At 41.1% G+C, this 24,793-nt stretch overlaps 4 protein-coding genes across 4 annotated transcripts; 2 read left to right on the forward strand and 2 right to left on the reverse strand.

The window, feature by feature from the left end:
• The first annotated feature begins 8 nt into the window (after window positions 1-8).
• Window positions 9-998, forward strand: LOC6574696 (ATP synthase mitochondrial F1 complex assembly factor 1). The gene is made up of 2 exons (XM_002000691.4): window positions 9-294; window positions 355-998. The coding sequence occupies exons 1-2, from the start codon at window positions 53-55 to the stop codon at window positions 941-943; spliced, it is 831 nt and encodes a 276-aa protein (XP_002000727.2). The 5' UTR covers window positions 9-52; the 3' UTR covers window positions 944-998.
• A 13-nt stretch (window positions 999-1,011) lies between these two features.
• On the reverse strand, window positions 1,012-3,174 carry LOC6574697 (neuropeptide F). The gene is made up of 3 exons (XM_002000692.4): window positions 2,924-3,174; window positions 1,328-1,623; window positions 1,012-1,264 (listed from the first exon to the last, which is right to left on the reverse strand). Exons 2-3 carry the CDS (start codon window positions 1,610-1,612, stop codon window positions 1,232-1,234), a joined length of 318 nt encoding a protein of 105 aa, XP_002000728.3. The 5' UTR covers window positions 1,613-1,623; window positions 2,924-3,174; the 3' UTR covers window positions 1,012-1,231.
• Window positions 3,175-8,177: 5,003 nt separating this feature from the next.
• On the forward strand, window positions 8,178-16,571 carry LOC6574698 (scavenger receptor class B member 1). Its single transcript, XM_002000693.4, has 7 exons — window positions 8,178-8,775; window positions 14,377-14,468; window positions 14,530-15,042; window positions 15,107-15,267; window positions 15,331-15,611; window positions 15,682-15,800; window positions 15,863-16,571. Exons 1-7 carry the CDS (start codon window positions 8,739-8,741, stop codon window positions 16,298-16,300), a joined length of 1,641 nt encoding a protein of 546 aa, XP_002000729.1. The 5' UTR covers window positions 8,178-8,738; the 3' UTR covers window positions 16,301-16,571.
• On the reverse strand, window positions 16,402-18,405 carry LOC6574699. The gene is made up of 4 exons (XM_032732561.1): window positions 18,027-18,405; window positions 17,782-17,968; window positions 17,028-17,705; window positions 16,402-16,962 (listed from the first exon to the last, which is right to left on the reverse strand). Exons 1-4 carry the CDS (start codon window positions 18,157-18,159, stop codon window positions 16,707-16,709), a joined length of 1,254 nt encoding a protein of 417 aa, XP_032588452.1. The 5' UTR covers window positions 18,160-18,405; the 3' UTR covers window positions 16,402-16,706.
• Between the last annotated feature and the right edge of the window lie 6,388 nt (window positions 18,406-24,793).

Raw genomic sequence — 24,793 nt, forward strand, 5'->3', positions numbered from 1 at the left:
TGTTTGTCAGCTGTGCTGTGTTGTGTAACCTCACGATTTAATTTGGATCGGCATGGACTGCGCTCGTAAAGTTTTACGTGTTTTGCCAAAAAATCCGCAATTATTTAAACGCAGCTTTACAATGACCTCTTCACAACGTGCCAAGGAGGCAATTGAAAAATTGAAAGAGACAAATCCCTATTACTCCAAGTATGCCGATAAGATTGCCAAAGCACAACTAACTTCGGCAGAAGAATTCTTGGATCGGATTGAGCGCGTCGTCAATCCCTTTAAAGATGGTAAAATTCAGGCCAGGTAAGTGAACCTCATTAATGTTACAGACATATATAACAGGAAACATGCCCATATTTTTAGATCCTACTCAGAGCTTTTGAATCCCAAGCAGAAGCTTGCTAAAGAGTCGGCCGAAGTTCCCCACAAGAAGCTAACCGACATCATGAAGATGGAGTTAATCGCTGATAAGAACGCCGATGAGATATCGCAGATATGGATCGAATACCACAAAACCAAGGAAGTGTTGGCTGCCACATTGACTACCAGTCAGTACCAGACATTGACTGAGCGCGCCAAGGAGCATCCAATCTTCCTACTGCCATTGCCGCGCAGCGAAGGATTCGAATTCATCATGTTGCAGTTCGCTGCCAATTCGGTGCACTTTACACCCCTGCTGGCCTACCAGGTGCACCAAGAGAATGCCCCCGAATGCCTCACCTTGGTGCACTACACCGAGATGCAGGACAAGGGCATTATACTGATGCGCGGAGAGTACGACACGAAGGTGCTGACCGCACAGGAGGCGCAGTGCCTGGCAAATGAACTGCAAATGTTTTACTATAAGACCGACGAGAGCAAGCTCAAGCTGCTGGAGACATTCACCAAGCGCCCGGATGAGTTCAAGCACATGGAACTCATCAAGGAAGTTGAAAACATTCAACTGGGCTAAGCAATTCAATATTAAGTAAACGCCAGTAAAATAAAAAATAATCGTAAAACGGAAACAAAACAAGCAAATTGATTAGGCTCCGATTTGTGCCTGCCTTTGGCTTTAATTTCATTTCAGGAAGCAAACATTTATATATAACAGTTAATTATGAATATTTTGCAATGAACATTTAATTGTAATTAACATTCATATTCAAAGTTTCGGTAATTGTTTAAGCTATTGATTTGAAACAGTTGCAACAGAGTTTCAAATTAGTTCTCTCTCCCTCCCGCTCTCAACGAATCGTGATTAGAACAGTTCCTCCTGGCCAACGTCATGGATCTGCCAAGTTGATAAAGTATACATTTAACAGATTTCTAACGGTTATTTCGGATATCCACTTACCAATTCTCCGCCATTGTTATTGTCATTGAATGGTTCAGTATTAACACCATTTAAAAGCATTCGATTGCGGATGGCCTGCATGAGCGAGCCGCGCTTGCCAAACCTCACACGAGCCCGGTCGCCATAGTAGACATCGAGATCCTGCAGATACTTGAGCGCATCTGCCATGGTGTTGATTTCATTGTTGCGCGGTGGTCGAGTCTTGGAGGCCTCCACAATGCAGCCGGCGGCAAACAGAGCGAATGCCACGCAGATGACTAATGTGCAGCGCATTGAATACGACATGATGCGATTAGCTGCACGTGCAACAGAGTTAGAGAGAGAAAGAGAGAGAGAGAGAGAGTGAGAGAGTGAGATATCTAAAGTAACTGAGGCCAAGTGGGAGTGTGAGCGAGAGAGAGAGAGAGAGAGAGAGAAGTGGCTAATGACTGGGATTAAACGAAGTCTGATTGAAAATTACTTATAATAGGAAATTGGAATAACGCGGTATAGCTCGCTACAAAATTGCATTAGCATTAGCTAAGATTAGCTCGGGGCATTAAGGAGAATTACTGGTTGTTCCACTTGTGATTTGCATAACTAAATATCAGTTGCACTCTTATGCAGTTTTTATCTCATATTGAACTGAACCCGATTGCCCCCACACTGTCTAATTAGAAGCCCATTTACAGGCCGGCCCGGCTAGGGCCACGGCTAATACCAGTAGCGCATACTGCAATATCTGGCCAATTTGCAAATTCTGTGCAATTATCGCTTTGTTTATGAAGTTCACAAGCCACCAGATCGCATTGGCATAACTGCAATCAAATTCATCTGACGCAAATCATTAATTGGCCCAAAGAAAGCTGCTGACTGATTGACTAAATTTATTGTTCTAGAGGAGCAGTTGCCCTTCCTCTTTATTATTTCAATTTGCTGCTGCTATCAAGTAGAATAGAAGCGAATTTTTTAGTATATTCAATTATGTGATGAAAAGATTATTATTTTACTCACGCTCACAAACTTTTGCAATCAGTATAATAATAATTTATATACTCATTAGAATTTGAATAATCCTGAATTAAATTCAGTAAACTAAACTTTGCTTCTAGTATGAAGTACTAAAAAAAAAAAAAAAAAAAAACAACAACAAACGAATTTTGCTTTAACATATCGAAATTATATACATATAGAAATATTTCGCACATGCAATATAAGAAAAATATATTAAAAATATCTTTTCAGTTAAAAAACCGATCATTTTTTAAAATAATTAAAAAATTAATAAGAGAACTTAAACAATTAAAAAAATTGTATTTTAAAATTAACTAAATATAATTGAAATATTCGAATGAAATGATCATTTAATAATGCAACTAAACTTAATTTACATTCTTACAAAAACAGGTTAAAAATTCAAATAAATGAAATAACAATCAATTATACATAAAACTATAAATTAATTATAAAAATTCACTAAAAATTTTTAGCTCAACTAAGCTATATCATATTGCACACAAAAATAATCTTTTTCTTTTTCACTTTATCACACAATAGAAAATGATAGGAAAATGTGATTTCCTTTTTTTGTTTGTTTATTATTTAATATCGACTTACCTTTAATTGAGTATTCACAAGTAGCTGACGGACGTATGACACTTGCAATGTTGCACAAACTGTTGCTGCCGCTGTCGCTGCCTCTGCCGCAACAAGTACCTGACGAGCCGAGGGCAAAATTATGAATGATGGACGAGATTGCAGAGCAACAGGCCACTATGGAAATCGGCCAGCGATGGATTGTTGATTGGAAATGATGGGCGTGCTCAACAGGCAGTGGATGGATCCGACGACCGAAGGTAAATGATAAACGAACGCGTACAGCAACAGGCATTTATATAGTCGTCCGCACCATGACCTAGATGTTGCTGCAGGATATTTTGCAGCCGCCAGAGGCAGAGACTACCGACAGAGAGGAAGCCTCAAAAATATTTTCATATGCAACCTAATTATGTTGGCAAAAGTTTTTGGAGCAGCTGGAGCTGAAAACAACGTCAATGCTAGCTAACAAATGCTGACAGTTGGCTAACGAGATATCGCGAAATGCTGAATGTTATTAATGAGAATAGGCATGGCGAAGGATTACTGCCTGCTGGCAGCCCCCCTATCGCCCACCTGAGAGTGCGCGGCCGATATGCAAATGCTCTCTATCATTAATTTGAATTATTTGATTATTATTTAATTGTAGCCAGGGTTTAGGGGCGTCACTTTGGTGACGCCGTAACGGGCAAACGAGTTACCTTTATCTATACTTGATATATTTAATAATATTATTAAAAGGGCATGCCAAAGCCATTGATTTAATTTGGGGTCATTTGATTTGCTAACCGAATAGGTAATACCATATTCCAATGCTCGACTTCTGGTTAGATGCGTGTACGTAACGTCGAATGTTCTATTACGTATTACGTATACGTCGCGGTGCACAATCGGCATATCTCTAATAATTTGTATTGCCCCTCCCCCTCATTTATAGTGTTTTTATTTTCGCATTAACTTGAGTGACCTGGCTAATTGACAGGTAGCATACATAGAACACCTATTAAGTTAGTTCAGTTAGTTTTTTTATGCTCTTATTGCAGCTACACACATATCTGTGTGATGTATGTGATATATCATATATGTATACGACAGCAACAAGTGCAATTAAGCTGGGTAAATATTCATTAGAGACAACCGACTGCGTATTATATTTAAATTTAATTGGTCGACTGCTCTGTTCCTTATTATTCGGCTTAGAGTTTTACTGCAGCTCAACGAGCTTAGGAAGAAACTTTCCTATGTTATTAGTTTGAGCTGTTGAAGTGTTCTGTGATTGAACTCAACTCGAGTTCAGCTTCCACCTTGTCAGCATATCCAATCTAATTGCTAGCTCTAAGCCATTAGGCGAGGCTTAATATCACAATCAAAGCTAACAGTACATTGTCCACTATACAACGCATTAAATCAATGCGCGTAGTTCCGTTTGTACTGTTTGTATTGACTAGTTGTTTGTTGTCGCCGTAAGGGAATTGGGAATTGGGAATTCCCCGCTGTGAGTGCTTCCAGTCAGCCTGCTGCAAGTTTATTTAGTTCAAGGATGCGGCTCTTGCAACAGTTTGCATGCAGCTCATTGTATTGAGGGATTTCAGATGGCAGCTCCACCTGACACTTACTGGCTGAGAAAGCTGAGAAATCAGCTTTCTCACCTGGCATGTGTTAAAATGTTGGCGCATGTGCTTAATAGGGTCACAGCCAAGGCATCGAGTGCGATGACGTTTTTTGTAGCTTAATTTTCGTAGAGAATTTTATGGCCCCTAATTTGATTTCCAAGTACATCCACCGAATACAGTTATAAATTTAAGTAGTATGCAAATGGAGCTTCCCTGGAAGCAAGAAGCGAACGCACGCATCGCGTGCTCGTCAAACTGAAAATTGTGCATGTTGTCTTATAATTTCAAGAAACAGTTATTGGAATATGACGTATGGACTTATGACACGTAGGGCTATCATCCCATATGATTAGATTCATTTAATTCCGTATACCATTTTCACAGCGAACAAATATTTTTATTGTATAGTCGAAACAAATTACGTATATTACCTGTGTTGAAAATTTGATTAAAGTTATAGCGCTGCACTCAGGCAATATATAATTAAATAGAAAACAAAATATATTATTCCAAGTTCTCATAAATCAATTATCAATTAAGGTCAGAGATTTACAATTTAAATATATTAAATTTGAATAAAAATTCCTTGTTTGTTCTATAATTTATTTAATTGATGCTGTGAAAATCTTAGTGGATAATTAAAAGCTCACTGTGCATACATTGTTGACGATAGCTTGAAAACCATTACACAAACTTATTTAAATAGAAGTGACAACTAATTTTCAAGTTAGCTATTTTTACCGAATTATAATGAAAAGTGTTGACAATAGTTGTCAGATCATATGAAGATGAAAGCCACAAATTTACAGCACAGACAGCTGTCATGGCTGATTCAATATATATAACTATATTCCTTAACAAAAGCAAAGAGTGGATTATATATTTAATGTATTTATATTGATTTACTTATCTTTTATATATTGTATTCGCCTTACTTTTTTAAAAGAATTTATAGTGCCGAAAAGTTTCCATATGGTAGAAGCAAAACTGTTTTCTGAGACATCCGATCGGGCAATGTTCAAGGTATAGCCGAAGCTTCGGGTACTCCCAAATAGAGTGCTCTCACATGTTTTATGATTTATATTCCTATTTATATATATTCAAAGCATTTGACATCATTTCCATTTGACCTCACAGCGTTCAATTTGTGAAAAGCTAAGACTTTGGTCTTTAGCTCAGTAATTAAATTTTCAAAAGTTTACGATTTGTTAATATATATGTGCATATAAGGAGATAGAAATACACATATATTATTATTTAAATCTAAAAAAAGACACTAAAAATAATTAGAAATCTTTCTAGAAATGTTTCTAAAGCAAATCTCTTTGAATTCAAATTTAAAACAAGTAAGAAGGCTCTAGTCGAGACTGCTCGACTAGGAGATACCCTGAACCCTCTAAGCTGATATTCTAATCATTCTGCACTTTTATGCACACACACATACACATGCATCCACACGCACGCATAAGCCTGCGCTCTGCTAACTGCGCAGTAAGCAGCGACTGCGCTGGGCTGCGCTGCAGTGTGGGCAATATTATGAGAATTTATTTGTTGAATAATTTCTTTTGTAGACATAAGATCTTAATGAAACTTTCAGAGCGTAATTATATGGTGAATACGTGTGTACATTCCAAAGCACAAGTCTCTAGTACTTGAAATGCGTTTTTTACAAATTGGGGGCGAAGGGGGCGTGGTATCCAAAATCTGTAAATTACAAAATCTTTATATCCATTAACTTTATATACAACCCAAATTTGAAGACTCCAGGTCTAAAAATGTTCAAATTAGGCTGAAAAAACAAAATCAATTTTTCGATTATTCTCGATAAAAAAGTTATCGGACGATTTATCGAAAAAATAAAGCAAACTCGTACTGCGTATGGTACTCACGAGTATGCATGCCAAATTTCAGCTCTCTAGCTCTTATAACTTCTGAGATCGACGCACTCATACGGACGGACGGACGGACGGACGGACGGACGGACGGACGGACGGACGGACGGACGGACAGACGGACAGGGCTATATCGACTCAGCTCGTCACGCTGATCAAGAATATATATACTTTGTGGGGTCTGCCACGCCTCCTTCTGCCCGTTACATACTTTTTCACAAAACCATTATACCCTGATTTCCCATTTTCAATGGGTTCAGGGTATAAAAAATAAAAAAATAATTTTCCTTTTGCGGGATTGTTTTCGCTCAATGCTTCTGTGCTCAGGTACAAAAGGATTAGGCATAGTGCTTATTTATGTGCAATTGTATGAAAAAAGCTCAATAATCTCACATATAAAAGCTCTAATAGTATTGTGCTTTTTCTTGTATATTTGTGGCAATACACATATCACATATCCTGGCCGCAAGCTCAAAGCTCAATGCGTACTGTGAAAAGTCTTTTGACTGGACTGAGCTTTTTTAAGCACTTTCGTATTTTATGGCGTTGTTAATGTGCAATAATTATGGGGTACTCGCTATAAACAATAATAAACAGTTTTTATGCATGACAAACGCTATTTAGTAGCATCCATTGGCTGTACACTTAGCCTGAGCGAAATTTCTCGAGAATCTGAGCTCCAAAAAATTCCGGTCGACTTTTAATGCCAGAACACAAGACAATTGTAGTAAAAATTCAGAGAACAAGAAAATAAAATAATAAAACAATAAGCAAAACGTATTTAAGTTACGCGCTAATGTACGCAATAATAATTAAGTAGATGTTTTGAAATTAGAGACATGCGATCTAGACGTGAAACAACAGTTGAGTTTGAGTTCAGCTGAAGCGCGGGTCGCTTAAGGCCTAATGGACCGCCCTCTTCTAAGTCGACACAATAATAAACATAGGATCTAATGGACAGATGCTTTTAGAATCGTCCGTCGAGTGCTGGCGGTTGCTGCGAAAACGTGACTGGGCCCAATAGACACGATCTAAATCGATCAGATCGAGCGATCATTATCCGCATTGCTACTTAATAGTTATTGACTATTAACTAGCCGATCTACAGGCTGCTGTGCGCTGTCAGAAATTGGCTCTAAATGCGAGCGGCTCATGAATAAACATTTCCGATGGGGACGGGGCACGTGTGCGTGGTTATTAGGGATTAAATAGAGTCATTTGTGTTATTAAATGTAAAGCAACGTTAAGTGATCTTTAAAATGGCGCACCACAAGTACAATTGTTATTATAGTAACAGCAACAACAATTAAAAGTATTAACGAACTTTAGTAACCCCCGACTAGCCATATAGTCGTCCCCAGTGTCGATTAACTCATCGTTCTGGAAACTTTGGAGCAAATAGCACTCGGGGATTATTTGAAATAAACTACTTAGTTGCAAGTACTTGGCGTATATTAAACGTTGCCAGTTATGCTTGTGTTGTTGCTGACACCCAGGGATCGCGAGCGTCGGCATCGGCATCGGCTTCGACGTTGACGTCGACAGTACCGCCGTCGCCATAGTCGTCGTCGTCGTCGCTGTCGTCGTCAGCGTCAGCTGAGGCTTGAAAGTGGACCGGTTCATGAAAAGATTTTCGCGCTTTGACGCTAGATGCTTGATCGCAGCTCGGTCTACGTTTCGATCTGAGTCTGAGCTGGGTCGCTGTTAGCGTCTCAGTCGGAGCTCAGCTGCCCGGCCCAAGAGTCCATATAAAGGTACTCACTGCCGTTCAGCTCAGCGCATTAAGTTGTCAAATATCGTGAGAATAGGAAGTGCGTGTCAGTCGATTTCAATATACTAACAACAATATCAGCAACAACTAAATTAAATACATAAATCAAATAAATTGATCAACAAGTGCATCAACTCAAATACAATTTACAAAATAATTCGTTAAATTCTCGAAATGTTCTGTGCATTAATCCAATAAAAACGTGAATCAAGCCAATACAAATAGAAACATATTTGTAAACAATAAAATTATATTAATGAATTATTAACTCAAATTACCCGCCAAGCGATCGATGCAAATTAATCAGAGCTCGCATACTTTGGACTTGTTATTGTAAATCGTTTTGTTTGCCTGCAATATAGTCGATATATGTGGATATTCCTTTTCTACATATATATATATATATAAATATATATAGTTATGAACTGCGGCTGCAATTGATTTTCATCATAAAACAGGCAAATATAAATATCTGTTAATTGATTGCCACACACGGCTTCAAATAGCTGAAATCGTTGCGAAAATCGCGCCAAGACCATAAAAGCGACGCTCAACAAAAAATGAAACTGTTCACAAACAAAACCCAGCGCAATGCAAGTGAGTAAATTAAAGTGAGGTCCGATCTTAATTAAGTTATACCGTTACTTCGCCACCTTCATCACGTCCAAAGACACCCATAAAAGAGTTCATGTAAAGGCTAACTCCCGATCTGCTCGCCGAGAAACATAAAAATCTTTAGCACTCGCAAAACTGGTTGCCAAATGCATTTTGCAACCTAGCTCTTTCAATGTAATTAAGCAGGATTTGGGAGTATGTCGAAAGCTTGACGGTTGCCTGCATGCAAATCACGTCAAAAGTATGCAAGACTTACTTGGCCCGACAGCATATTTTCGGCTCTGCTGCTGCACACACACAGCTTAGAAGCTGTAAGATCATTTAGCCATTTCAATTTGTTAACAAAAAATTGATGTTGATTCGACTCTCAGATTTGCGTGCTAGCAAATCGCATTCTCTTCTAATCAAGAGATTATTTAGTAAGATTTATCAGAAATATATCTTATCTTAAACGGGGAAAAAATGATAGCATAGTTAATTGAAATAATTGTGCATTGAAAGTCTGAATAATTAATTATTGCGGTACTAAACAGTTTATTGAAAGCCGGTTTCAATAATTTATGGTATATTGATATATTTTTGCTTTAATCTGAGCTAATTGAGAATAATTGATTTATTTGTTTTATTTCAAAATTATAAATATAACAAAATTCCATTCAACTGTTAAATGAAAGAGAATTGCATATTAAATATTTCAAACTAAAAGATTTCTTTGCTAGTCTTTCAAGTTTCATGAAATCTTCTTCAGAGCTCGAGTAACAATAATTTTGTCTTTTAGTGATACAACTTTAATACACTCATATTGACTGACTCAGATTTGCGCAATTGTCAAGAGCTGGGCTGGAAGGTCATAGAGTTAAAGGCGGGTTCGGTTGAAATACCCGACAAATACCTTGGCAGTTAAGTTGGGTGCATAGCTATAATAGTTATATATTATATATAGTGACTATTGTATTGTTTGTTTTTTGCTCAGCTAATTCATGTTTTATGAATGCAACACTTAGATCTCCATAAGTGTCACAGCACTCTGCCCCTACCATATTGTTCTAAGTTGATTTGAGTGAATGTCTTGTATGATCTCCGTGTTGCTGTTGTTCGTATTCTCTACTCGGTGGTAACCTTAACTAGAATTGTCGACAATGATCTTGTAGATGCTTCTTCTTGCTCAAAGTATAAATAGAGAGCTGAAAACTAATCTAGCACACTAATCCATCAGATTACGCTTAAAGCAATACATCCAATCGAAAGCTGATTAAATTCAATCTGAAAAGTATATTGTATTTTTATTTCCGTTACTTCACACTTCAATAAATTCTTCACAGTACTAGGACACAGCACGTTTAGAATACGATATACAAATTAATAACTTGTAAGCCTGGATAATTAGTTTAGTACGCTTGGTTTCAGAATTCACGAGTACTCGATAAAAAGCACATATTAATACATTGTTATTTGGAATTAACACTGCAACCACTATATATCGCATGATAAATAATTATTTTAAGCTTATAAGTCAACCAATTAATAATATGTAGAACTTCGGGAATTTCTCACACTATTCAAATGTAAACAAAGCGCTACACATTTGCCTAGCTTTGGGAGTCTGACCTAATATTGGGGATGCAACTAAAAATGTAAATTTAGCTCAAATAGAGAGTGGAAATAATTATTACTTAAAAGTTTATTCCTTAATAATTGGCAATAGGTACATTTTTTTTTTTAAATACACTGGTGTATGAGATTTTTTTTTTTAAACAAAGCATAATAAAACAAATAGATATGTTTATATTATAAAAGTATATTTACATATATTTTATAAAAAAAAAAAATCACTAAGAAAAAGTTTATATATAAATATTTTAGTTAAAGTCATACATATAGAATTTTGTCTATTTTTTTTTTTTTTTTTTTGCTCATTCTCTTAATTTTTCTGCTATGCGGTTTAACTTGGAGTAAATAAAAATATGCTATACTATATATAATTGGATTTATTGTCATACATAAAAAAGCATTGAAATAGTTTTGAATGTCGTACAAAATGTGCAATTTGTATTTGTTTCAGTTGCTTTAGTAAGCGAATTAAACAAAAATACAAATGCCAAGCAAATAATTTACATAAATTGTTATTGAGAAAAGCCGGCAATGGGCAGGCCCAATTGATCTGCGATTGTACTTGCCTTAATTCGTAAGTAATTGCTGTCATAGTTATCATAAGATCGTTTTGACAAAGTCATTGAAAATAAACTAATTCCAAAGTTTAGACTCACTAACACAGACGCACGTGTATTAACGGAACTCAGTTGTAATTAAGCTTGCATAAATTAAGGTTTGAAGCTGACGCGACTCAGACTGTAACGTCACGTACTACCTTACCATGAGTCCGGATTTGATGACGCTTCGAACAAGCGAAACGATACGAAACGAAACGCTTTGAAATTGAAGGCGAACCTTAAGCAATGTCCAGCATTGGCCTCAAAGATGAATTGGGTGAGATTGGGCCAAAAATACAGATAAAAATTGAGAAAATAGAAGAAAAAAAAAACACACACACACATGCACATGCACACAGACTTGTTAAGAGGCAAACTCTTTGCCAATTGAGTCACACAATTGACGGAGTCTCGAGATGTGTGAAAACATGTTTTCCGGCAGAATAACTTTTGCTTTCCTCTGAAGTGTCAATGGGTGCCGGCCAGTCATTATCATATTGTGCCCAGCCAGAATATTTGGCAAAGTATAATATTTGCTGAATTCCTTAGCGATTTTTAGAATCGTCACTCATAGAAAATAGCTACATATAATGCACAACTTAACGTGTGCTAAACAATGTAAATAACAACAAATTTGTAAAGCCAAAGTCAACAATAGAAATAGAAAATAAAAAAAATAAAAAATAAATAAAATAGATACAATATCTACAATATACAAAAGCTATCCATTTCAAAGCCAACTGCCGATCGGAACTCACAGTGGGACTGCTCACTGGGGGGCTGCTCACTGGGGGGCTGCTCACTGGGGGGCTGCTCACTGGGGGGCTGCTCACTGAGGGGCTGCTCACTGAGGGGCTGCTCACTGAGGGGCTGCTCACTGAGGGGCTGCAGCCTGATTCTGACGTAGGAGAGCGAGAGCCTGTTTGTTTGCATTTCCTCATTGTCAGGCTGTCTAATTATCTAATTACTGACGTGGCGTGACTATTTAAGGGTTTTTTACCCCATTTACTTCTCGCTCTCAGCTTTTAGGCGATGATTAACAGTCGACTATGTGCTATGATTATTCATTAGTCAAACAACGATCAACAAACCGGCAAACAAACGGCGCCCAAACAACTTCAAATGTTGTGCGAGCGTATCTTGTAGTTACAGCCGTAGGCATGAGCGCGAATCTTGTAGCTGTTGGATACCGACGACTTAGCTTGGCTAATACACATACATGTCTAATACATATTGTCATTTGACGGAAGTGTCACACACACACACACACACACCGACACACAAACACATACCCAGAGACATGCGGACAAAGTCATTTTTGAAGGTGCTTGAAATTATTCACGTATAGATTGTTTCATAGATACAAAAACAATTCATTCTTGACTTTTAGTGGGTCAGCAGCGTCGCGTCATTGTTCGTGGCTGAGAGATCAAAACATCGCACCTGTTTTCTTGATACTGTTGTTGTTCAATTTGAATGGTATACCAAATTGCAGCGAACTTGAACTTCAAACCGCTGCAGAGAGTCGTCAGCCGAACAACCTCATAACTCTGAGATACAAATGTATCTGTACCTTGCTTATCGACTAGCCGCCTCTGCTGCTGCTGCTGTTGCTGCTGTTGCTGCTGTTGCTCATGCTTTGCGCCCCAAACACTAAAACGGGTTCAGAGCTCAGCTCCAATCAGCTGTCGTCGTAGACAAACGCCGCTCACTCGAACGGCGTCTTTTTAGCTTTTTGGCTTTTTGGCTTCAGTCGCGTTCGCAACTTTGGCAATGCAGTTGCATAATTTGCCACAGCGTCCGCTGTCGCATGCCGATCGAAGTGTATGTATTTTTGGTTTTTTTTCCTCGTTGTGTTTCCCATGTGAGATTGGTTGCAGCAGAATAATTTGAACGCTTTGTTTGGCGGCTAATTTATGGCTTGTCTTCTATCGTCGTCTAGCTGGCCAACACTTTTGGCCAGGTGTGTGTTAATGCAGCTATGCGATTCAAGGCAAGGATACACACTCGGGCATACATAGAGACAGACAGACAGACACATAGACAGACAGACATACGTACGTATATAGGCTGGTATTTGTTATCATGGATGGTCGTTTTGCGTTTTTGTTTTGATTTTGAAATCTTGAACTTATTTGCGCTAATGGCGTGACAAAGCTGACTTAAAGCCGAAACCGAAACCGAAACCGAAGCTAAAGCAGAAGCAGAAGCAGAAAGCATATACAGAAAGAGAGAAAAAATGCGACAAAACTATTAATGAATTTATGATGTTTTGTCAAATCTGAGCTAAGCTCATAGCTGAGGGAGGGGTTGCTGAGCTTGCTAAGCTTGGTTCATTGATCTGAGCGGGTTCTTGCAATGCGATATTTTAATGTTTGCTTTATATCTAATTGTTAAGCACTTGCGGCTGTGTCATTTATTGCTTGTCTCTGCGATTTGCGGGGGATTTCGCTAAATGATTTCTCCGTCGAATGGGCGGCGCTTGATTTATGACTTGCGCCGTAGGTTGGGCTGGCTCGGCCATGATCTTCAAAATCGGTCAGGTTTGTAATCAGTTTAAGATCAGAGCACATCCGCTATTAAACCGACACAGCCTCAATGATAACAGTCACGGCGGAAGGTGAGCATCTTGTGTCGTGTGTGTATTTCCAAACTGAGACGGAAACTAGTTTTCAATATATAATTAAGCCTTAAGAATGCTCGCATACTGTGAGTGCTTATTATTTTTACTTTTCACTAATTTAAGTGGTTTCAATTTAATACGCATCTATATGTATGTACGCATCTACACACAATTCTTATCAAGTGCGCTGTTGCAGCTGCTAGGCGAGGTCAGCTCAGAATGCGCAGCTACCACATGTTAGTCAGAAAGCCCAGGAAGAGAACTTAAGCCGGGCTTGGTAATGTGACGGGCTCTGGGCAAGGGCAGTGACGTAACATGTTTATGATTCGTGTAGCTCGTAAATCGTTGCCCCAGTGCCGTTGATCGTTTATTGAACTCCATTGTGTCTGGTCGGAGACAGCGTTTTGTTTTTGATTTTATTTGTTTTACTTATGATTTTTCTCTTTTACCTTTATTTTGCTGTTGGCCCAGTGGCGATTCCTGCTCCTGCCATTGAGGTAGGTCGCAGATCTTTGCACCGCACTGCGGTCGACGGCAATAAAGAACCGCGAAGGTCACTCGGATGGCAGGCAGTCGCACGCGATCCGCAATCTGTCAGCGATTTAGCAAACTTGTTGAACTTCGACTGCTTGCAACACACGCGCAATGCGACTCGATTGCGTTTGCGATTGTGATTGCGACTGCGACTGCGACTGCTACTGGAATTGAGCTAATTGCATAACTCACCTCGTACTCTAATTTATTTCGCAGAGCTTTTGCGTTGCGCTGCAATTGGCATGACGCTGATTTTCTTTGGAGCGGCGATCTTTATGACAAATCCAAGCAAACTGATCGGCGATTGGGTAAGCACTGCAACCAAGCGCTCTTTATCCTCCACATTCTAACTGATCTTCCTTCGGTTAGCAAATCAGCTTGGGCCCCAGCACACTGCTCTACAAGCTGTGGCTCTATCCACCGTTGGACGTCTACATCACGGTCTACATGTTCAACTACACGAACGTGGATGCGTTCATAGACGGCACCGATGCCAAGCTGAAAGTGGAGGAGGTTGGGCCTTACGTCTACCAGGAGGTCCTCTCCAATCACAACGTAACACTGAACTATCACAATAACACCATAACCTATACGCCACGGCGTGAATACATTTTCGTGCCGGAGCGCTCGGTAGGTGATCCAAAGGTCGACCGCATCCGGGCGCCCAATATACCCTACATGGGCGTCAGCACGCAGGCGGCCAGCCTCTCCATGTTCGCAGCACTGGGGCTAAGTGCGCTGGCCAAGCGACTCAATGCACAGCCCATGCTGGAGGTCACCGTTCACGACTACATGTGGGGCTACGAGGATCACTTGGTGCACCTGGCCTCCAAGTTTGTGCCCAGCCTGATCGATTTCTCCAGCTTTGGCATTATGGAGAAGGTGAGTTTATAGTTAGTTTTTTATTATATTTAGCTAAATCTCTGCTTAATCTGCTTTGTTCTAGCTGTTTCGCGAGGGAAATGAGAGCAACGTGGTCAATATGCATTTGGTGGAGCCCAAGGATAGGCATGGAGTCAAGCTGCCCGGCGCACCGCGCGCCTACTCCCTCCACAGCGTCAACTACGAGCGCGGCTTCAAGCGCTGGGAGTACGATGAGGCCACCAAGTAAGCAATTGTCAGCTGTTTCCCCTGTCGGTGTTAATCCCTTCCCTCTTCTTCTTCTTCCAGCGGCACTCACTGCAATCGCATTTGGGGAAGCCACGATGCAACACTCTTTCCACGCGACATGAACGAGCACGACACGTTCTACGTGTATCGGCGTACTTTCTGCCGGCTCTTGCCCATGAGATTCAATCGCACGCTGACCTTCAAGGGCCTCGATGCCTACGAGTATGTCATGGACCCCAAAATCTTCGACAGCGAGCTGCACAGCCCAAACTCTTCGTGCTTCTGCAAGAACAACCAGTGCCTCAAGCGGGGTGTGGGCAATGTCTCGCCCTGCTACTACAGTAAGCGAACCGGAAACTTAAAATTTATGTATATATATTTAACTCTCTCTCTCTCTCTAACCCTTCCCAGATATGCCCTTGGCTATTACCTATCCGCACTTTATGCATGCTGATCCCACCTTGCTGAGAGCCTTCGATGGCCTCAATCCCAACGAGTCCCGCTTTACATCCACTGTCATGCTGCAGCCGGTAAGTGCAGAGGAATCCGCTTTCTTTGCTTTCTATGAAGCTCACTTAGCCAATCTCTACAGCAACTGGGCGTACCCTTGCACGTCCATGTGCGTCTGCAGGCCAACCAGGTGGTGGGAAATATCAAATTCAATCGTTTGATGGAGCCCTTCGAGAATCTGGTGCTGCCCCTGCTCTGGGTGGATCTCACCATTGAGAACCTGCCAATGAGCCTGCAGCTGCTGACGCATGCGCTGAAGTATGCATTGCCCATACTGCAGCTCGTCATCGCGGCGAGCCTCCTGCTGGGCGGGCTCTATCAGCTGATCGCAGCGTTTATGCTGTGCTTCTGGTCGCCGCCGGCTGGTCTGCACAAGGCAGAGCTGGGCGAGAAGTCAATCAACGTTCTGGGCAACTTGGCCCTGGCCACGTCCCTGCACAAGGCCACCTCGCCGGAGTGCGTTCCGCCGGAGGCACAGAAGCTACTGCCCAATGACGATGCGTACAGGCTTGAGATGTGAAAGGGTTCAGCAAAATTTGCAAAATTTGGACAATTACCTCAATCCGCAACGGACAGAGATCCGACTCTGTCCAGACTCTGTGATACTAAGAGCTAAGCTAATAAGGAGATTTGGTGTGGATTATATTCTGCTCAATGGAAACAACTTAGGGAACATTCTATGCTTATGTAAAAATTAAGGTTAACGGTAATTCAGATTCGTAGTCGCATGCAATGTACAGCTAAGTTTGCACTCGATAAATATACGCAGCATGATAACTGTAAACAACTAACGATAAGCGATTAACAACTAACAGTTAACAATTATCGACTATCGACTATCGACCATCGATTATCGACTATCGACTATCGACTATCGTGTATCGTTTCACATTTCTTTTGAGAGTAGCGCTGGACGGGCTGTGGCCTTAATGTGAGGCAATCGTGTCCTCGATCCAGTTTAGGTAATACGAGATGCGCAGATAGACATCCGGAAAGTTCTCCAGGGCACAACCCGAACCGAATGAGGTGACGCCGGCCAGTATCCAGGGTCCGTCGTGCGACAGTCGACACTGCAGCGGCCCGCCGGAGTCGCCCACACAGGTGCCGCCCTCTCCGTTCAGTTGGCCGGCGCACAAGTGTCCGCCGTGAATATTCACAAAGCTGCCGTAGGCGTCTATGCATCTGCAAAGGGGTGTACGAGGCTCGTCATGGCAGTCCGATATGGCAGCCTTGGCTGTGCAACTCACCTGCGATTCTGATGCAGTGGCACCTGGGTCTTGAGCAGCTGACTGGACAGGTCGCCGCTGATGTTCGCCTTGCCCCAGCCGGTGGCCACGCAGTCCATGAAGGGCAGCTCGTGCGAGTCCTGGCCCCTGGCGAACTGCGTCTCCTGCTCCGACTCGAGCTGCAGCTTCATCAGCTTGTCGTTGCGCCGTCGCGTGCGCTTGAGGCTGCGCGGGGAGCGCTGCGACTGCCTCAGCGACTGACGCAAGCGATTGAGAATCTTCATATTCATCAGCTCGCGCATGGACATGTTGATGGAGCTGGGCGCCGTCACATTGCGGTAGCGCCTGCGACTCTGCGCACTGCGCAGGAAATTGTCGATCTTCTCGGGCACATCGTCCAGCTCGAGCTGTTGGCTGAGCATGTCATCATCTGATTCTGATTCTGACTCTGTCGCCTCCTGGACTGGTCGCTCGCGCAGCATGAAGGGCAAGCAAATGCGTCGTATGTAAGAGCTGCGAGAGAGATCCGCCGGCTTGGAGAGCTTCATGAGCACCACATCGTGCCGGAAGTTGTGGTAGTGATGATGCAGTACAATTTTCTCCACGGGAATGCGCTGCTCGTTGCCCGACTCCACGTTGCGATCGTGTTCGCCCAGCACCACCGTCCACAGTGGCGGAATGGGCAGATTAAAGAGATCGCTGCAGGGAGAAGGAGAAGGAGAAGGAAGCCATTGAGCTGCATCCATTGATTCGATTGGGGGCATTGGGCACTTACTTGTGCACACAGTGGGCGGCAGAGAGTATCCAATACTGATGGATGAGCACAGCACCACACCAATGGCCCAGGAAGCCCAGCGAGGGATGCAGCAGCTCCAGCGATGCCTGCCACGGAAACTGGCCCTCCTGCGTGCTGGCGCCAGCAATAATGCGTGCCTCGCGTCCTCGCGGCTGGCAGCCGCAGTCTGTGGAGCACTCAAGTTGCTAATCGAAGCTCGTCGAACACGTTGAGTAGACACTCACCTGTCTCAAACTGTGCGGCGTTGTGCACCAGCAGCAGCAGGCAGAGCCAGCGCAAGGCCAGAGCCAGCTGCTGTTGTTGTCGCAGCCGTTGCTGCTGCTGCTGCTGATGATGGGGTGACAATAGCTTCATCATGTTGTCGCTGCTCGCCAGCGGCTGATCGCGCGCATGACTGACCCAGACCCAGAGCCAGAGCCAGAGCCAGAGCCAGACCCAAAGTCAAAGATAGAGCCAGACTCAGCTGTAGCAGATGTCAGATGACAGATGCCAGTAGCGGTATCCTGCTGCTGCTGCTGCTGCTGCTGATGTCGACTATTGTTACGGTTACGGTTACTTTTCACTTTCACGCTTGCAGCAGTCAAATGAGCTGGCGAACTAAACTCTGGTTACTTTGGATTATTTTTGTATTTAATAACACGCATTCGCATCTCAAAGGCCTTTTCAGGCCATAAATATTATAATTTACGAGATCTTTCCCAGCCCAACTTGACTTTTCTTTTTACGCGCTGCACATTAATTAGCCAGCGGTGGGCGTGGCCGGCGATGTCTAAGCCGCAAAATATGCGCAGCACCAGAATCGAGCAAAGTTCAACTCTATTGCCAACACAAACTGAAAACTTCCAACTTCAAACTGGGGGCCCGTGCCCACGGTTATATAATGTCGATGCTGCTGTGTGGCCTGGGGCGGAGTGTATGAACGGCTCTTTGTTTTCGACAGCGGCGCATGCGTCGCGTTGCTCTGCTTGGGAGTCTTGATGATATTTGGCTTTGTTGTTGATGCTTGTTGTTGGCAGCTTTTTAGTTGGGCTAATGCGGCTCATGCGAATCGTTTGCGACGAGCGCCAAAATGCAACTGGCGCTGTTGGGGTTTGCCAACAAACATTTACCGTTTCGGTTACAGCGATGCTGCGCAGTTGGCGTCGACATTTGACTGTGGATAGTGTTGCATGCCTCGCAAGCAGCAGCAGCAAAAACAACAACAACAACAGAGGCAACAGCAACAGCGGCGGCAGCGGCAGCGGCAGCAGCAATAATAATAATAACAAAGCGATGCCAACGAAAGTGAAAAGACAGCGCGAGAGGCGGGCAAAAGAGCAGCTAACAGACAACAACAACAACAACAACAACAAACAGCAACAACAACAACAAAAACTACAAACAACAACTTCCACATTGATGAGGCTTGCTTTGATTTGAAGAAAAGGGTAAGTCCAGCCAACCTGAGCAGATCAAATCATTCACCAACGAACGACTAAGCCGGGCTCAATGAAACCATTTGAAATCGAGCTGTGCATTTCCGTTCGATTCAGTACTTCGATTATGCTAAGCGGGCAGCCGACAACATCAATTATATACTATTTGATCTATTGCTATAATTAGAGGAATGCCGTGAAAAGCGTTTAATGTCAGCTTTATTTAATGGCATGCAAATCTTATTTATCAGCCAACACCAACTGCTGCAACCCGCACGAGTAGCCTTAGCAAGTGCTTCAGAGATGTCAAAATATATCAAATGCTGATTTAGTTAACATGTGCTTAATCTGGATTATCGATCGTGTTCGATATATCATTGAATCGTTATCTAACTGTAAACAAAGCAAGTGAACAAGCATATGTAAAATACTCAAGAATTTCTCATTTAATCACAATATTATTATATTATACAATATTGATACGCTCCCATAAATCAACCCTCCTCATTTGCAAACATACTAGTTGAAGTTAACACAAACAGCGAATGCGACTAACTAATTGTTCAGGTTAATATTGCTGATTCAGAGTAGCAGCAGCCTATTGTGAATAATTGATGCGATGGGTCAATGCGCCTAGTTAAGGTGAGCTGCTGCATATGGAATATGCCCGCGTTACGTATACGCCTAGTAGAGCAGAGACATTCTTGGCAGGTCATTTAGCAGACATGGCTGAGGCATGTTAATTGCCGACATTTAAGTAATCCATTCGCTAAATCTGGTTGCCGATACTCCGAGAATTAAACATTAGCCAGCTGCCTCAGATTACGTGATGGATAAGCGGGAATGGTGGCCGTCCGACAATGCGGAGTGAGTGAATGCGGCTGAGTGAGCGAGTATCTGTAAGTGCAGTTGAGTGTTGGTGCGGGTTACTTTCGTTTTCATTACATACACACCAACAACAACAACAACAACAAAGATAGCAACAGCAGCAGCAGCAACAGCAGCTGACTCTGCAGGCTGTGTACGTCCGGCCGGGCTGTAACCCGGACCGCCGCGCACCTTTCTTGAATTCCGCGTTGATGCACAAACTCATAAGTCATGTTGCTGCTGCCACAGCAGTCACAACACACACAGCCAGTGGGCACTGTGCAATGGGGAAGTTGTTAATGCAACGACAGCAGCAGCAGCAGCACCAGCAACAACAGCAACAACAACGGCCTGTTTACGCAGCCAATTGATCATTTAAGCCAAGTTAAGTCGCCGCTGAGCTGCCGGCTTGTCAATTTGTTGTTGTGGGCGTTGTCATTGCTGTTGCCCATGGCTGTTGCAGTTGCTGCTGCTGCTATTGCTGCTGCACAATTAAGAGGCGCCTTGAGGTCCAGCAATTTGTTGATGTTTGCCTGTTTGTTTGTTTATTTGTTTGTTGTTGTCGACAAAAACGAACGTTAATCACAAAGTCAAAAATAGCTTGCACAATCGGCGCAGATTTTGAACGGCTTAAAGTTCATGCCTCGACTAAGTCAAGTGAACTTTCTCAAAAATATTTGATAAATTTAATGCAAGAAGAAAACAAAAATTAAAATCGAATGAAATTTTACGCAAACAACGTGCGACGACAATCAACGGAAGCGTTGCGGGTCACATGGACTCGACAGCAGCAGCAGCAGCAGCAGCAGCAACATCAACAGCAGCAACATCAGCCAAATTAGTCAAGCTAAACCAAATGAGCACGTAAATCTTTGCGTTGGCGTTGGGAGAAATCGTGGTTCGAGACCTTGAATGCAGCGCAGTCCACAACTGTTGAGCAGCGGTGCATTGGGCTGCAATTTCACTTTGCTGTTATTCAATTGCAATTGCATCATAGCGGCAACATGTGGCCAGCTGATCGGCAACGGATGCTGCGCGAGAGAGTTTCTTAAACCCGACAAAATCGGACAAAAATAGCGAAACGAGCGTCGACAGCTGATCGACATTAGGCAGCGGCGTCGTTTCGCATTTGCATGCACCAGCCAACAGCAGCAGCAACAGCAGCAACAGCAGCAACATCAGTTAATATCGAAGCGTATCTTTGAGATGCGCGCATTACATTACCAAATGGCAGCGGGCGCTTTCCATGCGCAAAGTCTTTGCCGACGTTGCCTCACATGAAAACGAAAGTGCTTCAAGTGGTTAGCCAGATGTTGTTGTTGTTGTTGTTGCAGCTGCTGTTGTTGTTGTTGTTGTTGTTGTTGTTGTTATTGCTGCTGTTGTTTAGGTTATACTATTTGCTGGCGCTCACGAATAAAAGTTGCTATCTCTGTCTCTTTGTTGCTGCTGTCGTCGTGTTTCCTGTATCTCCAAGTTGCCGCCGTCGCAGTGGCCGCTGACAGTGGCCGTGGCAATGGGGGGATTGCCAGTGCCCCACGCCATTGCATGCCACATGCGCCGCGCGCAAACCGGCGCGAAATATTTTGTTTGGCTTACAAAAATGTTTGTGCACAATTTGCAAGTAAAAAAAATATTTAAAAAAAAATTTTCACAGTTTGCTGCAGCTGCGCTCAAAAAAAAAAAAAGAGGAAGTTTATTTGACTGCGAGCTAAATGCAGAAATTGATAAAAGTGTATAAAACACAAAACAAATACGCGGCATTTGCATACAAATACATTTGAAAATGCCAAAATTCATATTTTGGCGCAATTTTAATTAACATGCGAACAAATTGCAATTTTTCCTAACTTTATTTTACAAGTCGCAAAGTCTTGATTAAAATCCAATTTAAAAGCTCAAGTCTCGTGTGAAGCGTATTGCAGCTTCGCTGCATTCCACGCAAATCTGGCAGCCAACAAATTTGTCTATAATTTCTATTATTTGCTTAACATATAAAGTTTATACCTGTTTAGAGTCGCATTTGTTTGAGCCAAGCTGACGCGTGTTTGGCTACAACTGGCCACAAACATCAGTTAAGCGAAACGCGATGCATTTGACTTGAGCTTTTGGTATTCCTAGGCTGCCGTTTTCTGCTAATTTTAGCTATTTTATTTTGCAGCCTGGTGAAAATGTTCGTTTTGGCCAGACGGCAACTGATACTTGAACTGTCAGCATTTGTTTGGCAATCGACTTTGCTTTGCTTCATATCGCGTGTCCACAGCTGGGCCCAGGCATTGCAGCTAATGCCCACCCAAGTAAATTTACATCACAGCAACAGCAGCAATTGCAAGAGCAACAACAGCAACAGCAACACCAACACCAACAACAGCAGCAGCAGCAGTTCCGATATTCATATCGACAACGTTAACTGTTTTTATTAACAGCAATTAGCTTTAGCCAAATTGCCTGGAAATTGTCGTGGCTGTTGTCTATTTTTATATGTGACTTTAACTTTTACACTCGAATCCATTCAAAATCAACGCAATGGGGTATATTAGCTTTTGGTATGTAAAGAGAAAGAGCTGAGATTTATTTGAGAGTCACATTTGATAGAGCTGATAGAGCTAAGCGTTTCACTTTATAAATAGATCTAAAAATGCAATTCTTTTCTGTTTAACTATCCAAATTATCTCTTTTCACTCTGGCCATAAATTTCTAGAAATCCAAGTCTATGTTCGCTTTGCAATGGCCAAAGACAATCAACTGAATCGATAGAAGCTCTCAATACTGAAGTGGAACTAAATCTACTATTATCTTGAGCTAGAGTTAAAAGTTGGCAAAGAACTTTAGTTTATTTTATTATATTGGTATGTGGGCAGCTTATAGACTTTATGTGACAGCTGCATGCAGTGCAGCTGCTAGTCGGGTGGACTCAATTCGAGCAATCTTACTCCGCTTTTATTTTTCTTAGTTTCTTGCTTGTTTTATGTGGCGCAAACTTGTGGTTTCCACATTGTGGCATGGGAAATTGCTCAGCAATGCAACTGCATTTATGCATTTATGTGTACCCACTACACCCTACACACACACACATCTGTCTCCGTGTGTGTGTGTGTGTGTGTGTGTGAGTGCTTTTGCTTTTTGTTTCCTTTCAGTGGCGTTTTAAATGCTTCGAACTCGTTTGAACCCGCCTGGAGTAGTAAAGTCGCTGACAAATCGCGACGCTGTGCCAAAGAGCGACAGCCACAGGTGATGCTTCAGCTCTGCCCCCGCCCCTGCTGCGATTGTCTAATCAAAGTCGACTCAAAATTAAGTGGCTAAATTATGTCATGAACCACTCTCAGCACCATTATTGTTGCTGCTTTTGTTGTTGCTGTTGCTGCTGCTATTTGCTTGTGCTGCGCTACGCTGTCTTTTGTTTGCCGCAGTGCAGGCAAAACAAAACAAAAAATACAAAATACATAAAACGAGAAAAAAGTGAAAAAATAAAAAATTCGCACGCCACGCGCCTGATAAACGAAATTACCCCACAAGTAAGAGCTTAGGTACATAAAGAGAAGAAAGAAGCAGCGCATCAAGATGAAGCCCAAACATTTAATGAATTTAATAAAAAGAGTTATGCAACTGCTTAGATGCGTAATCTCAGTAGAGCTGATATCAGCTGCTGCTATATTTATCGTATAGATTAAAGAGCGCGATTTATTACACTATATATTATGAGAAATATGAAATACATGCAATTTGAGAAAAAGCTTCAATTACTTAATAGAAAATATTATTTTATCCCAAGTACTTAAATAAAAATAATAATATAATAATAATAATAATAATAATAATAATGATAATAATAATAATAATAATAATAATAATAATAATAATAATAATAATAATAATAATAATAATAATAATAATACTAAAAATAAATAATAATAAATTAAAATACTAATAATAATAAAATATAATAATAATAAAAATAGGGTCTGTCTTACCTTAAATTTTTAATGGAAATAAAAACATAAGTACTTATGTATTTAGGCTTGACCATTTAAAGTATAAATTAAGAGGTGAGGAACGTATATATATATTTATATGTACATATTAATAATTGATTAAAATTAATTAATAAAATATATTTTATATATTAAATAGAAAATATATATAACAACACAAAACAAAAATATTTGATTAACACCAACCGTCGAATCGATATAGATCAATTTTTCATCTCTTGACACATATGAAGTTGTACAACTTAACATATACATATGTACATATATATTTATATAATAGGTGCAATGGGACTACAATGGATTATACAATATATTAACCATATTAATTATATTTAATATAATAATATGTATAAATATTTTTATACTGTTTTTTTGTATTTTCTTTAAAATTTTTTTTTTTTTTTTTTTTTAAATATTTTGTTATATGGTATTGTGGGTCATTATTATTTAATTTTAAAAATAATTAATAAAAGTATAATCGCTTCAAATAAATAACTGAGATAATATGGAGCATGACGGAAGTGTGTAAAGACGAGCGCTAATCTAATGACGCTCAGTGTAAATATTGTGAATGAAGTCGGAAACATCAACATTTGTTAACTATAAATAAAGATAATAAAGCTATATTTTGTTGGTTTGCCTATGTTTTTTTTTTTTATAAATTAATTAACAATAGAATATAAACTATAAAGATTAATAAATGATAATTAAAACTGATGT

Source organism: Drosophila mojavensis, unplaced genomic scaffold, assembly GCF_018153725.1.
Source record: "Drosophila mojavensis isolate 15081-1352.22 unplaced genomic scaffold, ASM1815372v1 contig_231, whole genome shotgun sequence".
NCBI lineage: Eukaryota > Metazoa > Arthropoda > Insecta > Diptera > Drosophilidae > Drosophila > Drosophila mojavensis.

Coding starts and splice junctions, on each gene's coding strand:
- LOC6574698 (XM_002000693.4), top strand. CDS start 8,739: ATGAAACTGTTCACAAACAAAACCCAGCGCAATGCAA. Junction 8,776..14,376: donor CAAAACCCAGCGCAATGCAA/GTGAGTAAATTA, acceptor TTTATTTCGCAG/AGCTTTTGCGTTGCGCTGCA. Junction 15,043..15,106: donor GCTTTGGCATTATGGAGAAG/GTGAGTTTATAG, acceptor GCTTTGTTCTAG/CTGTTTCGCGAGGGAAATGA.
- LOC6574696 (XM_002000691.4), top strand. CDS start 53: ATGGACTGCGCTCGTAAAGTTTTACGTGTTTTGCCAAAAAATCCGCAA. Junction 295..354: donor GATGGTAAAATTCAGGCCAG/GTAAGTGAACCT, acceptor CCATATTTTTAG/ATCCTACTCAGAGCTTTTGA.
- LOC6574697 (XM_002000692.4), bottom strand. CDS start 1,612: ATGTCGTATTCAATGCGCTGCACATTAGTCATCTGCGTGGCATTCGCT. Junction 1,265..1,327: donor ATAACAATGGCGGAGAATTG/GTAAGTGGATAT, acceptor TCAACTTGGCAG/ATCCATGACGTTGGCCAGGA.
- LOC6574699 (XM_032732561.1), bottom strand. CDS start 18,159: ATGATGAAGCTATTGTCACCCCATCATCAGCAGCAGCAGCAGCAACGG. Junction 17,969..18,026: donor CGCCGCACAGTTTGAGACAG/GTGAGTGTCTAC, acceptor AGTGCTCCACAG/ACTGCGGCTGCCAGCCGCGA. Junction 17,706..17,781: donor GCCGCCCACTGTGTGCACAA/GTAAGTGCCCAA, acceptor TTCTCCCTGCAG/CGATCTCTTTAATCTGCCCA.